Consider the following 14,788-nt stretch of genomic DNA (forward strand, 5'->3'; position numbering starts at 1 on the left):
CCCAATTGTGTTCTTCAAAGCACTCTGAAAACAATTTCTTAAGGAGTATGTCTGAAGAAAATTTATTATCACTGGACTGTTTTCATTTTCTTAAAAATTAGTCCTCTCAGGGGAGCTCTGGTGGCCTAGTGGCAAGGAGCTGCAACTACAATCCCAGAGGCGCGCGGTTTGAATCCACCAGATGCTCTGCCCTAACCCTAACCCTCCTGTACCAGTCAGATCTGATTTGACGGTACACGCACACAAAAATAATAAAATTTAAAAAAAAATAAAAAATTAGTCCTCTGAGGAGGAAATTGGGTTCACCTACTTAAAAGATAAACAGTAGTGTTATTAAATAACTACTGATGCTAGTAATAATAATGATAGCCTGTATTTCCATGTTTAAGAAACTTTACAGAACTTTCATATCAGTTAGTTCATTATTCCTTACCAAAATATCTTGAAATAAGAATATTCTCATTTTACAGCTCTAAGAAATGAAGTTACTGTTAGCAACCCATAAATAGATCTTCTAACACAAAATTTGAATTCTTTATATACAATACCTTACTTTAAAAAAATATACAGCTTCAGAACGAAGATTCAAGTTTGAAGCAAAAATGTACTGTCTTGGGTATCAAATCCCAAATGTCCATTTTAGTGAAAGTGTTACTTCTGTTCCTTCCATAATTTCTTCCCTCACATCAGGTCAATAGGCATATGATGTTTTCCCACTGAGATCTATCTAAAAACTCCCTTTCCCTGGATAACCATAGACACAAATCTCCATACCTGTAAAGCTCATATACTTCTGACTATTGGAAGTCTTCTTTGAATTGTAAAATTCCAACACATCTAGAACAGCCTGCGGGTTTTTCTTCTGCTCCAACTTAGTGATATTTGACGTCTGAAGCAAGCGGGCCCATTGCTCTGGCATCCCCTACAAGAGACACACAAGGCGGTCAGGAGGGAATAGGGACAAGGAAAATCAGAGCTAACTTTGATACCTGCCAACAGCTAAAGATGGGCTTGTCAGTCACGCCCTTCTCTGCCTTCAGAGCTTTACACAGGTTTTTATGACACTTATCACACTGAATTAGTCATTTCTTGAAGCATTTGCTCTCTCATCAGGCCGTAACTCCTACAGAGCAAGGATCACGACTGCTCTGTTTCTGTATCATCCATGCCCAGCACACACCCTCCCACCACAGGGTCACCTAACAAAGGCCTATTTATGGAATAGAGGTTTAACACCTACTCTGGGTACAATTTTTTGAAATTAGAGAAGTGTCTCAAATCAATAAAGATTGGAGGCAGACAGAAACATTAGAAAAACAAAACAGAACAAATGGATGGAGCCTAGGAATGCACAGCAATAACTCTTACTAATATAACACCTGTCTACAATCCTGGACTCACCGTAAACTCCCCTGTGACAGCATCAAAGCCAACATGAATTGTGTGTTCAAAATCTGAAGGAAGAGAAATCTCTGGCCGTTCTTTCTCCTTCTTTTTATTTGCTGAAAGAGAAACAGGAAAAGGCAACTTAAAACTATGGATATTAGACAAGAGTGCAGAATGAAGGTTGCATAGTGGAGTGTACCCGTAGGGGTGTGTGTGTGGGGGGGGTGGATTGTATACCAATAAAGAAATTTTTCTTTTACTTTTCAAAGAGAAGAGCGAACTGGGGTGGGGGGGTAGGCAGGGAGAAAAATGCAACTATGAATGAAGAGAAATCCAAAATCTCTGTAAATGTTCATTAAAATTAATAAAATTTAATAAAAAAACCAAACAGGTACTTAGTACACATCATCCCACAGAATCACCACAATCTTGAGAGAGAGGCTATTTTAAACATTAGAAAACTAAAGCATAGGCTTTCCTCTAGTCAGTAACTCAAATCCCATAGGGCTTCAAAGCTAGGCCCTTTTACACTGTATCACTTTACAGTATCTAAAGAATTTAAAACTGAATAAAAAAAAATACTTCGTATGATGAGGAAAAAAAGAACATAAAATGAGAAATTACTATGTACAAGGAACCATGACATTCATTCATTTTCTTAACCTTCACAATATTAGGAAAATGATATTACCGCAATTTTCTAAATGAGGAAATGAAAAGACAGTTAAATAACTTGCACAAACTCGTACAGCTAATTGTTGTTTCTATTGTTATTGTGTGCCCTTGAGTCAACTATGTCTCACTGCAACCGTAAAAACAACATTTCTGAGCCCTGCCTGTCCTGAGCCAACCTCTCAGTCTCCAACACACCTGTCCCCACTGCTACAGTCACTATGTCAATCTATCTCATCCAGAGTTTTCCTCTCCTGCGCTGACCCTCCACCCTTCTAAACATAATATCCTTCTCCAAGGAACTCCCGGCAACATGACCAAAGTACAGAGTTTCTAAATCCTTGTCTTCAAGATAGCTTTGGTGGCCTAGTGGCAAGAAGCTGCTCTGCAATCCAGAAGGTGCGTAGTTCAAATCCACCAGATGCTCTGCTGGAGAAGAAGGGGCAATATCCTATGTGCCTCTGATAGGATTCGATGGTACACAAGAAGAACAAAAACAAAAAGACCTTGCCATCAAGGAGCAACCTAGAGTTGCTCTCTCTTTCATACTATTTACTGTGTTTTGATGAAGTCTATACTGCAGTTTAGGTGCCCATTCAGCAATTTCTATACAGTCTTTCAGGACACTGGTTACATTTTTGTCAGTGCATCACCTTCTCCTGATTTCCACAATGTGCTTGAGCATGACAGGGATTGTGAGGAAGATGCAGGCTACGTCATGGTTCAGATCAATTGTCACAGTCGACTCCTAACAATAAGTGTTCCCATTAACCTCATTCTCCTGCCCTCTTACAGTCTCATCTTACTTTCAAGGCAATTTTCACTTAAATTATTTTTGTTATGTACCATCAAGTCAGAACCAACCCAAAGCTGACCCTCCAGAGGGTTTTCAGAGGCAGTGAGTCACATGGGAGGAGACTGTCCATCCTTGTCTCACAGCTGGTGGATTTGAACCATGTGTGTATGAGTCATTTTAATATCTTGTTAGGTAAAGGTCTATTCATACCCTTTGGCCATTTTTTTCATTATATTATCTGTCCTTTTTTTAATAAGCTGTAGTTTAGCATCTATTTTTTTTTTAGTTTAGCATCTGTTTTATATATTAGAACCTTATTGTTTATACAGTTTCCAAAGATATTTCTGCCCTAAAGTGTAGGTTTTGTCTTTACCATTTTGATAAATCTTCTGATGGACAAGCATTTCACTTTTTGAAGTTCCAGTTAGCTATTTTGTTTTCTGATGCTCAGGTATTCATTGCGTTTGATAATCATCACTGAAACAAATTGGGTATCACATTTACTTCTAAGACTTTCATTGTTTTAGATTTAACATTAGGCTGTAGATTAATTTTGAATTCATTTTTTGTATATGGAGGAAGATATGGATCTGATTTCTTTTTCCAACATGTGGAAATCCAGATTTGCCAACATCCTTCACAGAAGAGTCTGTTTACTTCCCGTAAGATAGATTTGGCTCCCTTGCTGAAAATCAACTGACCGTAGACGTTTGGAGTTACTTATGGGTTTTCAACCCACAGGAACTTCTACATTTTTCAGAAGTATATCAGAAAGACTATCTTATAAATAGACTTTGAGTAGACTCAAATTTTCAACTTTTTCATTAGTAGCCAGTGTGTATTAACAATTTGCATGAATTTACGATTCCATTACATCAGTAAATGTATTTCTAGAATTATCCACTTTCAGCCAAAATGTATCTCACATCAGCAATGATAACACAAAGATGTATTTTACTGACTATGCAGAAGCATTCAACACCGAGAAAATAAAAATCCTCAAAACTGGATCAATAAGAAATATCATGATAAATGGAGAAAAGGCCGAGGTTGTCAAGGATTTTATTTTATTTGGATCCGTATTCAAAGCCCATGCAAGCAGAGGTCAAGAAATCAAATAATATATTTGACTTGGAAACTCTTCTGCAAAGAATCTTTTGAGTGTTAAAAAGCAAAAATGATACACTTAAACTAGACCTGAGATGTAAGAACAGGAAGAGCTGGGCTGAAGGGCCAAAGTTAGGTTAGGTGCTATGCATCCAGGGTGAATAACTTACTGTCTGAGATCTCCAGGCAGGAAACAGGGTTCCTGAGACAGGAATGCAGACAAGAAGCAAGAGAGTCATACTCCTCAGGAATGGCTCGAAAGGAAAATCAGTCCCAGTGGCATCTGGCACCCAGTCAACCTCTTCCTGGAAGTAGCCAGCACTTCCCTCACATGTGCATAACCCTTCACAAAGCCCTTTCACAATCCAGACAGCCTGGATTAACCTTATTTTACAGCCGAGAAGACTGAGGTCAGGGAATGAAAAGAAATCTCTGTCAGTGGAAAGAATCTTGGGCTAGGAGTCAGAGGAAAAGAAAATCCCAAATGATCTTTGCCATTAACTCACTGTGAGGATCAACGAAGATAAAAGAAATAAATAAATTTTACACACTAAAGCACCTTATAAACACAAATTATCAGTAATATTAAAAACTATTAGAGTAATATTTTCCAATCTACTTACTCAGACAGAAAATTTAATGGAGGAAAGACCAAGAAGGATCATCCTGATTTCATAAGACTAGGATATTAGATTTGAGGAAATAAAGTGCGAAAAGAACTTCAACCCTCTGACTAATTCATTTGGCTTTCTGATAACATGGAAAATGAGGCTAGTGATGAAATAAAACCCACTTCATTTTTCAATACAGCCACCAAAGTCTCAACAGAAATCATTAGCTGGGTTTTTGTGTTGCGGGGTTTGTGTTTTTGTGGGATTTTTTTAAGTGGCACCTCTCATTGGTTCATTTGAGCTAATCTGAGCTCAAGGCAGCAAAACGTTCCAAACTTGGAGAGATAAACACTGACGTAGTCTAGTTTTAAAATTAACTTTGCTAAACTCTTCCCAAGCTGGAAGAATTTCACTTTGGTTGTGAAAAATGCAGCCAGAAAAAGATTCTTAACTAAACGCTGCAGGGCTTTTTAGAACAAACCAAAGGCTCCAGACCTTAACCACAGAAACTATGTGTTCCCACTTGGAATTCTGCAACTAAGTGCCGCCTATTACAGGGCCACAATTACAGCTTCTCCTTCCAATCATTTGTGCATCTCCCATTGACAATCTGAAGCCATCCTGGAGGTCAGCATTAGGCAATGACCACAAACATTTTACCCACTGCCGCCTCAAATCTCAACCACTACTGCAGTACACAGGAAGCACGTCAACTCCATCTCCCAATTCTCCTTAGTGACCCTAAATTACCTTTCTGGAAATTTGTATTCCAGAAACTCAGGCAGCACCCAACCATCTATGTTTTTGAAAAGGACTGCATGTAAGTCATATGTCTAATCAGAGCTGAGGCCATTTAACAGAGACAGCATGGTAAATGAAGCAGATACTCTAAAAAAGACAGGTTCCACATTCCTCCCTGCCACTTTCTAGATGTCAGACCTTGAACAATTAATTTTCCCTTAAAGCTCAGCTTTCCCAGGTGAAAATAGGGTGCAGTGGATGTCAAATAAAACAAATGATATTTTTATCAAAACAAACCCCACTGTGAATTTTAACAAGTACTTTTACATCCTTAAAAGTCAAATGACAAAAACTTATTAATGATTAAACTGAATGAGAATTAAAATTATTTCCACTTTACAAATATTTGATCTTCTTCTCTCTTTACTTTAGATGCCAGTGAGTTGATTTTTATTCATAGGAATCCTACACGACAGAGGAGAACTGTCCCATAGGACAGTCTTTGGGAAAGCACACCAATGAATCATTCTCCCATCGAGCAGCAGGGCGGGTTTAAATTACCACCCTTGCAGTCAGCAGCCAAGTGTTGTTTGTACCACGAGGTCGTCTAACAAATGAGGACAATGGGATAAAAATAAATACCTAAGAGGGCAGACAAAGTAGTTAATGTCCACAAGAGTCAATCTAGGTTCTCTAACTCCAGCACTAGACCATTTTTCTGTGTAACTTTCAAAGATTATATGAAAGGCATATCACTTCGAAAACTGCTTGTACTGTTCATCCTGCTAGGACTAAATTGAGCATAAAGTAGAAGGTCAGCAAATACCCACTGATTGAAGGATTTTACCAACAGGAACAATCAAGAACAAAGGTTCCACACTAAAAGGGGGGGAACCCCCATAATTCAGGTTTATTTTATTTTGGTGAATGGATTTATGATTTTTACTCATAGGGATCCTATACGACAGAGTAGAACTGTCCAGTAGGACAGTCTTTAGGGTATTAAAACAAAGGAGTGAAGTCTTTATATGCATAAATAAATAAGGAGTGAGAACTTCATAGGCATATATAGGCAGTTCCTGGGATACAGACACCTTATATACAATTCGTAGTTATAAGCTAACTCTGTAAAGCCCATTTGGTATGTTAAAAATTTGAGGTACATAAGTAGTTCATATCAAATAGATACTACTAGTATGATGCATATCAAATATTACTGTATTACATGTGATTGATTTTTTAATCTAAAAAGTATTTTTATGCAGATAAAAAATAGTGTTTCTTTAGTATTTTTTTAATGCTGATAAAGGTATACTATGTGCCAATTGACTCACAGCTGACCCTCTAACAGGTTTTCAGAGGCAGTAAATCACACGGGTAGCAATGTCCATCCTTCTGATATACTTTATCAGGAACTCTGGTGGCCTAGAGATAAGGAGTTGTGCTGCCAACCCACAGGCAGACAATTCAAATCCACCAGCTGCTCCATGGGAGAAAAATGAGCAATTTCCTCCAGAGCAATTTACTGCCTATGAAAAACTACTGGAGGATCAGTATGAGCTGGTTCCAACTAAACTAAACAAAATCACAATTCTGTGTGCTAAAGACAAATAATTTACTTAGTGTTAGATACAAACTGAACTGAACTGTTCCAAACAATGGGCAAAACTAATCTGAAGAAAGACTTCAGAACAGAACTCATTTGTAATGTGAGAAAAACCTTCATGTTTTTGACTTAAAGAGGTGCAGCTTTGATCCTGAGGCCATGAGAAGAGTTTTCATATCAGATTTGGCCAAGGCTCCTCAGATAGGATTTTAAGGAGCACCTCTGGATTTATAGCTTTATCACGGATTAAAGTACTTTACAATTGCCTAGTTTCTTTTCATGTACATGTACAAGCCTGACCAAATTTTATTCTTAGAATTATCTCCTAAATGTGTAAACAACACATCCTAATATCAACTCTCTCTCTCTCTCTGACTAATCCATCTTGGTTTTCTGACAGTATGAAAAATGAGACTGGTGCTATAAAAGACCATGTTTCCAATATCAAAGATAAAAGACTGTACATATCTACTGGTCTGACACTGATTTTTAGATGAAGGTACTAAAGTCTACAAAGAAGTCATTGACCCAAATCAAGCAGGTCATTGGGAGAATTAAGACTACAACTATAGCTGGACCTTCAGTGTTGGGCCACCTATTCCATTCAGTCCCCTTCCCAATGATAACTCAAGTTTTCTGCCTCTACTTGGTGTTTCAGGGAATAATTTTTAAGTTTTTTATTGCAATATAATTATATACCATGTAATTAATCCATTTCTAGTATGCAATTCAATAGTTTTTTAAGTGCATTCACAGTTATAAAACCATCATTACAGTTTTAGCGTGTTTCTTCATCCCAAAAAGAAACCTCATATTCCTCAAATCCATCATAGCCCTGAACCAATATCCTTCAGTCATCTCATACCCTAATCTTAAGCAAACACTTTGTCTCCATAGGTTTTTTCTATTCTCAACATTACATCAGGAATTATAAACTATGTGGTCCTTTGTGCATAATTTTGTACATGGCATACTATTTTCAAAGTTCTTTTGTTTGTTGTTTAGGTGATACTGTTGTTGTTGTTAGGTGCCAATGAGTTAAGTATGACTCATAGCGACCTTATGAACAAAAGATCTGAACTATCCTGCACCATCCTCACACTTCCTGACCCATGGTGCCCATTGCAGCAGTCACTGTGTCAATCCACCTGGTTGAGGGTCATACTCCCCTTCGCTGACCCTCCACCCTTCACAGCATCAAGTCCTTCTCCAAGAAATAGCTCCTCCAAGCAACATGCTCCAAATACGTTAAGCAAAGCCTCATCATTCTTGCCTCCAAAGAGCACTTCAGCTGCACCCTCTCCAAGACATATATGTTCTGTCTCTTGGACATCATGGGATTTTCAGTGCCCTTCTCCAACTCCACAGCTCAAAGGCATCAATTCTTTTTCTGTCATCCTTATTCATTGTCCAGCTCAAATGAAAGTAATCAGAAAGACTATGGCATGAATTAAACACACCTTAGTCCCCAAACTGACATCGCTACTCCTCAATAATTTGAAAAGGTCCTGAAAATGCAGATTTTCTCAGTGCAATGTGTCTCTTTATTTACTGACTGCTGGTACCAAGGGTGTTAACTGTGGATCCAAGCAAAATGAAGCTCTTGACAGTTTCAGTCTCCTCTCCATCATGAGGCTGCCTATTGGCCCAATGTTAAGAATTTTTGTTTTATTGACATTGAGATGCAATTCATATAAAGGCTGCATTCCTTGATCTTCTGCAACTAGTACTTCAAGTCCTCCTCACTTTCAGCAATCTGCTACTTTCAGCAAGGTGCTACTGAGTTGATGTCAATTCAGAGACCTTATGTCTAAAAGATTAAAACTTTGGCTGGCCCTGCACCATCTCACAATCTCTGCTGTGCTGAAGCCTAAAGCTGTAGTCATTATGTCAATTCATCTCCGTAAGGGTCTTTCTCTCCTTTCATTGGCTCACCACCAACTTTCCAAGCATGATGCCCCCTTCCAAGAACTGACCTCTCTGGGTAATATGTCCAAAGTGTGTCTCACAATGCCTGCTTCTGAAAAAGCACCCTAGCTGCTCCTCCATGAAGACAGTTTGTTCTTCTGGCAGTCCTTGGTATATTTAATACTCTTTACCAGCATACAATTCAGAGGCATCAATTCTTCTTCAGCTTCCTTATTCATTATTTAACTTTTACATGTATATAAAGCAACTTAAATACCATGGCATGGATTAGGTACACCTTTGTCTTTAAACTGACAACCCTGCTTTTTTAAAAGCATTTTTAAAGAGATCCTTCAAAACAGATTTGTCCAGTGGTATACTTTTTTTTTTATTTCCACAGATTCTGTTCACTGATGTAAACAAAACGAAATTACTGACAACTTCAGTCTCTTCTCCATTTATCATATTGGTTCACTCCTGAGGATTTCTGTTTTCTTGATCTTGACGTGTAATCCATACCAAAGGCTATAGAGTCTTTGATCTTCATCAGTAAGTGCTTCAAGTCTTCTTCAGCATCTGCCAGAAAGGTTGTATCATGTGCATAATGCAGGTTGTTCATTCTAATCCTGATGCCACATTCTCCTTGTTTCTTTATATCACAGAATCATAGTCCACTGTATGAACACAGCACATTTTATTTACACATTAATCAGGTGAGGAACGTGTGGACTGTTTACATTTTGGGGCTACTATTAATAATGCAGCTATGAACGTCTGTGTACAGTGCTCTATGTATGCAGCTAGGTTTTCATTCTCCTGGGCATATAGCTCATTCTGCAACTCTATGTTTAACCTTTTGAGGAACTGCTAAGCCATTTCAAAGGGGCCAAACCATTTTATATTCTCACCAGCAGTGTCTGAGGGTTTTGATTCCATTATATCCCCACTAAAAGTTGACAGCATCTCCTTCTGATTCTACCCATCTTACTGAGCATGCAATGGTTTCATTTTGATTATTCTGATAATGAATGTTGTTGTTGTTGTTGTTGTTGTTGTTAGGTGCTGTTGGGTCAAGTACAATTCAGAGTGACCGTATGAACAACAGATCTGAATCCTTTCCTATCCTGTGCCTTCTCCATCATCTCTGACATACTTGAGCCCATTGCTGCTGTGACAGTGTCAATGCATCTGGCTTACAGTCTTCCTCTCTTTTGCTGTTACTGTACTTTTCCAAGCATGAGGTCTCTATCCAAGGAATAGCCTCCCCTAACAGTATGCATAAAGTATGTGAGATGAAGGAAGTTTCTTTATCTTTACCTCCAAAGAGTACTATCTCCAAAATAGAGCTGTTTGTTCTTCTGTCAGTCCATGGGACATTCACTACTCTTCTCCAACTCAACTCAAAGGCATCAATTCTCCTTCTGCCATCCTTATTTACAGTCCAGCTCTCAGATACATAGCAAATTATTGGAAAGGTCATGGCCTGTATCAGGTGTACCTTAGTCTTCAAACTGACATCATTGTTCCTCAGTAGTTTAAAGAGGTCCCTGAGGGCTGACTTTCCCAATACATGTATGTCTTAAATCTCCTAACTGCTGGCACCAAGGGGTACTGATTGTGGATCAAAGTAAGATGGAATCATTGACAATTTCAGGGTTTTTTTCTCCATCTATCATGATGTCGCCTATCATTTTTGTTTTCTTGATGTTGAGATGCAATCCATATTGAAGTCTATAGTCTATGAGATTCTATGAATAAGCATCTCAAATCCCCTCTATTTTTAACAAGGTTCTGTCATCTTCATAATACAGGTTGTTTATGAGTCTTCCTCTAACATCATATTCTTCATAAAGTCCAGCTTGTCAAATGATTTCCTCAACATAATAGTTATAGAGAAAGGGTACAACAAGATGCATAATTTCTTAATTTTAAACCATGCAGTATTTCCTTGCTCTATTCAGACAACAGCTTCTTGATCTAGGCATAGGTTTCACACAAGCTGCATAGTCAATAAATCACAGATAGATATTTCTGGTATTCTTTGCCTTCAGCCAGGATCCATCTGACATCAGCAATGATATCCCTGGTGCCATGATCTCTTCTAAACCGAGCTTGAACTTCTGGCAGTTCTCTGTCAATGGACTAGCCATCAGGGGATGACCTTCAGCAGTATTTTGCTTGCACGTGATACTAATGATACTGTTTAATATTTTCCATGAGGTGGATTGATTCAGTGACTGGGATAATTGGGATGGGAGTGTCAGAGACAGTGCAATAGGCACAGGACAGAGGGGAGTTTAGGGCTGTTGTACATAGGGTCGCTATGAGTCGCAGGCGACTCGACGGCATATAACAACAATAAACAACATTCTTTTGGATAATCTTTCTTGGGAATGGGAACAAGTATGGACTGTCAGTTGGCCAAGAAGCTGTCCTCCAAATTTCCTAGCACAGACTAGTGAGCAAGTCCAGGCCTGCCTTTAGTGGTTTAAGTATGTCAAGTGGTGTACCATCAATTCCTGGGGCCTTTTCCCCCTGCCCCCTCCAATGACCTCAATGCAATCTGAACTTCTTCCTTCATTACCTTTGGCTCTTATAAAATGGCACTTCCAGAACTATTGCAGTGTCAACCAAATTTTTTTGTATATTCCTTCTAATTTCTTTTTATGCTTCTTGGATCATTCAAGATTTTGCCCATAGCACCTCTCAGTATTGCAACTTGAGGCTTGAACTTTTATTTTTTTTTTTTCAGCTTGAGAAACGCAGAGCAAATTCTTCTCTTTTTATTCTACAAATCCAGCTCTCTTCACATTCCATTACACTTTGCTGTGTCTTTTCAACCTGGCCCTTGAAATCTTCTGTTTAGCTCTTTTACTTCAGATTTCTTCCCTTTGTTTTGGCTTCTCAACTATCTAGTGACATTTTCAGAATCTCTGCTGAGCTGACACCTACATCAGTTTTTTTTTTCCTTTCTCCTCTGTCTTTGCAATGGCCTTTGATATTGAGTATCTTTTTAATCTGCTTATTCACCGTTAGTATATCGTCTTTGGAAAAATGTGTATTCAGATACTCTTTTTTAAAAGTTCATCTTTTTTTAATACTGAGTTGAATTTTAAAATACCTGTTCTGTGTAAATTTTACGATCAACAACTTTTCTTCCAATCTTTGCTATGTCTTTTTTTCTTTCTTGATTAATATCCTTTGAAGCAGAAAATTTTAGATTGTAGGAATATACATCAGGCAGGAATCTCCTTGTTTCTCCTAGTCTGAGCCAGCAACAAAAATTTAAAATTTTAAAAATCCTATTTAACTACATGTGGACACGTGGGTTGAAGGCCTATTAATGTGTAGAGATCAAGAACTCTGGGTGGTAAAGCTCAATACCAAAAACAGAAATTCGAAATTGGGGGATAAACAGAGTGGTTATTTATGTGGGAGAAGGTTGTAGGACAGGGTGATTCGACCCTGATCACAGCCCTCACAACTAGAAAGTTAGGAGCTACTATATAAATGAGTGGAGGAGAGGACAGCCCTCAATGAGATGGACTGACAGAGTGACTGTAGCATGAGCTCAAGCATGTTGGAGATCACGAGGATGGCACAGGATGGGGCAAGGTTCCAATCATAGGATCATTAAGAGTCAGAGTTGGCTCAATGACACCTAACAACAACAGCACACAAATGAGTCAGCCAGCTAAAAACAATCACTCATACTTCTATTCATAACCTGACAAAGCTTACGATGAAGGGGAGATAGGGAATAGACACACATATAAAATATGTACGCTTAAAACAAACACTCCTTAAAAGTTCATAATTACTCTAATTTCAGTGATCCAACTAAAATCTACTATATGGTCTTCAATGACCAATTCTCCAGACTTGTTCCTGTTTCCCATTTGGTTAATAATACTGTATCATCTATCATCTCCTCCATCCTACAGTTGTGCAGAGTAATCTGAGTACTTCATCCTGGTGCTTGATGTATTTCCCTAGGGGCTGAGTTTTGAATCCCAATGTTGATTTTATCAAGTAGTCTACTGCTACTCCTCTAATGTATTCATTAACAAAGGAGTAAAGACAAAGGAACTAACATTTGAGAAGCTTCCATGTGGTAGGTATCATATTAGAAGCTTTACATATAGCCCTCACAATTATGTGAAATATTATACCAATTTTAAAGAGAAAAATCATAAGGGTCAGAGGGATTAATAGACACGCCTAAAGTAACAAAGCTAGAAAATGATGTATCCAGAATTGGAAGTAATCAAGTCTTTACTTCCACAAAACCAATGACAGGCTTCAACTGCTGACTTTAGGGTTGGCAACTGAGAACTTAACCACTGTACCAGGAATTCTTGGATTTGAAAAGGAGTTTTAGCTGTGGTTCACATAACTAAAATATTCATGATAACAATTTATAGATAGAAAGGCAATTCCCTCAACATGTTACAGAAACAGAACCTTGCAAACATGACTGAGAACTCTACATAATATCATGCTACTCAAATCATGATTTTGAAGCCAACTGCTTTCACTAACTTGTCCATAAAGATCTCAATTATTTAATCCTCTTCAAAAATAAAATATCAATAAAAAGGCTATGAGCCTGTTGTTCTATGACTTATTGTTAGTGAACTCAATTAATTCTAGTTACAGCACCCTTTTTATTCCTACGGGCCCATCTTACTGTATTTAATCTCTGGAACCAAGTTATTTTCATAAGAAAGAGGCAATCAAGAATTTTTTAAAAAGCAGTCCAAATAAAACTCATTTGGAAGCAACACAGTTACATATGAAGACATTTTAGTACTTCTTATATTTTGGATATCATTAACAATTTAAGAATTTCTGGAGTAAATCAGAGGCTTCATGTTCTCTAAAACCTAATAAACACATATTGTTGTTCTAGAATTCTGTTCAAATATAGTAAATAGAATACAAAAATGGATAATCTTTAATATAAAGGGGCAAAAGTACTGTAATAAAAATAAACTCAAGGAAAGGTAAATCATCTATCCAGTCTACCAAATATATATATGAAAAGCATAGAAATTTGAGAAAATAAAATACTGTACTTTTATCTCCAGGTAAGATGGATCGGTAAAATCGGTCCTTCTTTTTCTTCTCCTCTGGGTTTGGAGGCAGAGGTTTGGAACCATGATTTAGGGTTCCAGCATCTTTGCTGCCAGCTCCAATCATAGTGCTGGTGTTTCTCATAGGTGGGGCTGGAGGTTTATCTTGAATGTCGAGACCGTTATTTGACATTGTCACCACCAGCAACAGCTACTGTAATCAGAAAGAAGAAATCATTCTTTTTTATTTTTGAGCAGAGAATATATTTTGAAATTTTTAAATAATCCAGCTTATATAACCCTTGCTTCAGAGACCATCAAAATCTTCCACTGCACACACACCATGGTTACTGATAACTGACTGCATAACCATGCACACAACAATGCTCAAAGAAAATCAGTGAATTCCGTATGCTGCTCAAAGATATCAGAAACCTCGCGCCTCTCTGTTTTCCCATAAATGAGACACTGGTGCGCACAAAAAATGAAAGTAGAAATTCAGTTCAGCAAATCTGAATCTAAATCCCAGTACTATTTGCTAGTTTTAGAAAAGTAAATTTTTTCACCTAATCATTCATATGAAGAGTAAAACTAGGGAAGGTATTCCACACATAGTCATTTTTCTGTCCGCCTCTAAATTTGTAACATGAGACAAATAAATTTTCCTCTGTGGGGTGAACTGTACCAAATAGTGGCAAAGCTGCCTATTTTAAAAAAATAGTTTTATTGAAACGAGTCATGTATATTACCAGAAGAATGCCTTGTACTTTAAAGACTGCAAAGGCATTTGACTGTGTGGGTAATGACAAATTAAGGCTAACACTAAGAAGAATGGGAATCCCAGAATACTTAATTATGCTTATATGAAACTTATATCTAGGCCAGG

The 14,788-nt window shown here is 37.8% G+C and overlaps 1 protein-coding gene across 3 annotated transcripts in view; it reads right to left on the reverse strand.

The window, feature by feature from the left end:
- PAK1 (p21 protein (Cdc42/Rac)-activated kinase 1) overlaps positions 1-14,112 on the reverse strand; it is a 76,816-nt gene extending 62,704 nt beyond the window's left edge. Inside the window, exons 1-3 of one of the 3 annotated variants that reach the window (XM_006882880.1) lie at positions 13,906-14,112; positions 1,402-1,502; positions 775-922 (exon numbers count right to left, since the gene is read on the reverse strand). In XM_006882880.1, coding sequence (XP_006882942.1) covers positions 775-922; positions 1,402-1,502; positions 13,906-14,095 — 439 coding nt within the window. In that variant the 5' untranslated portion in view covers positions 14,096-14,112. The remainder of the gene's footprint in view (positions 1-774; positions 923-1,401; positions 1,503-13,905) is intronic. The other 2 variants (XM_006882881.1, XM_006882882.1) reach the window with 2 other exon arrangements.
- Between the last annotated feature and the right edge of the window lie 676 nt (positions 14,113-14,788).

This window comes from Elephantulus edwardii, unplaced genomic scaffold (genome assembly GCF_000299155.1).
Source record: "Elephantulus edwardii isolate Elephantulus edwardi_28Jun2011 unplaced genomic scaffold, EleEdw1.0 scaffold00025, whole genome shotgun sequence".
NCBI classification, from domain to species: domain Eukaryota; kingdom Metazoa; phylum Chordata; class Mammalia; order Macroscelidea; family Macroscelididae; genus Elephantulus; species Elephantulus edwardii.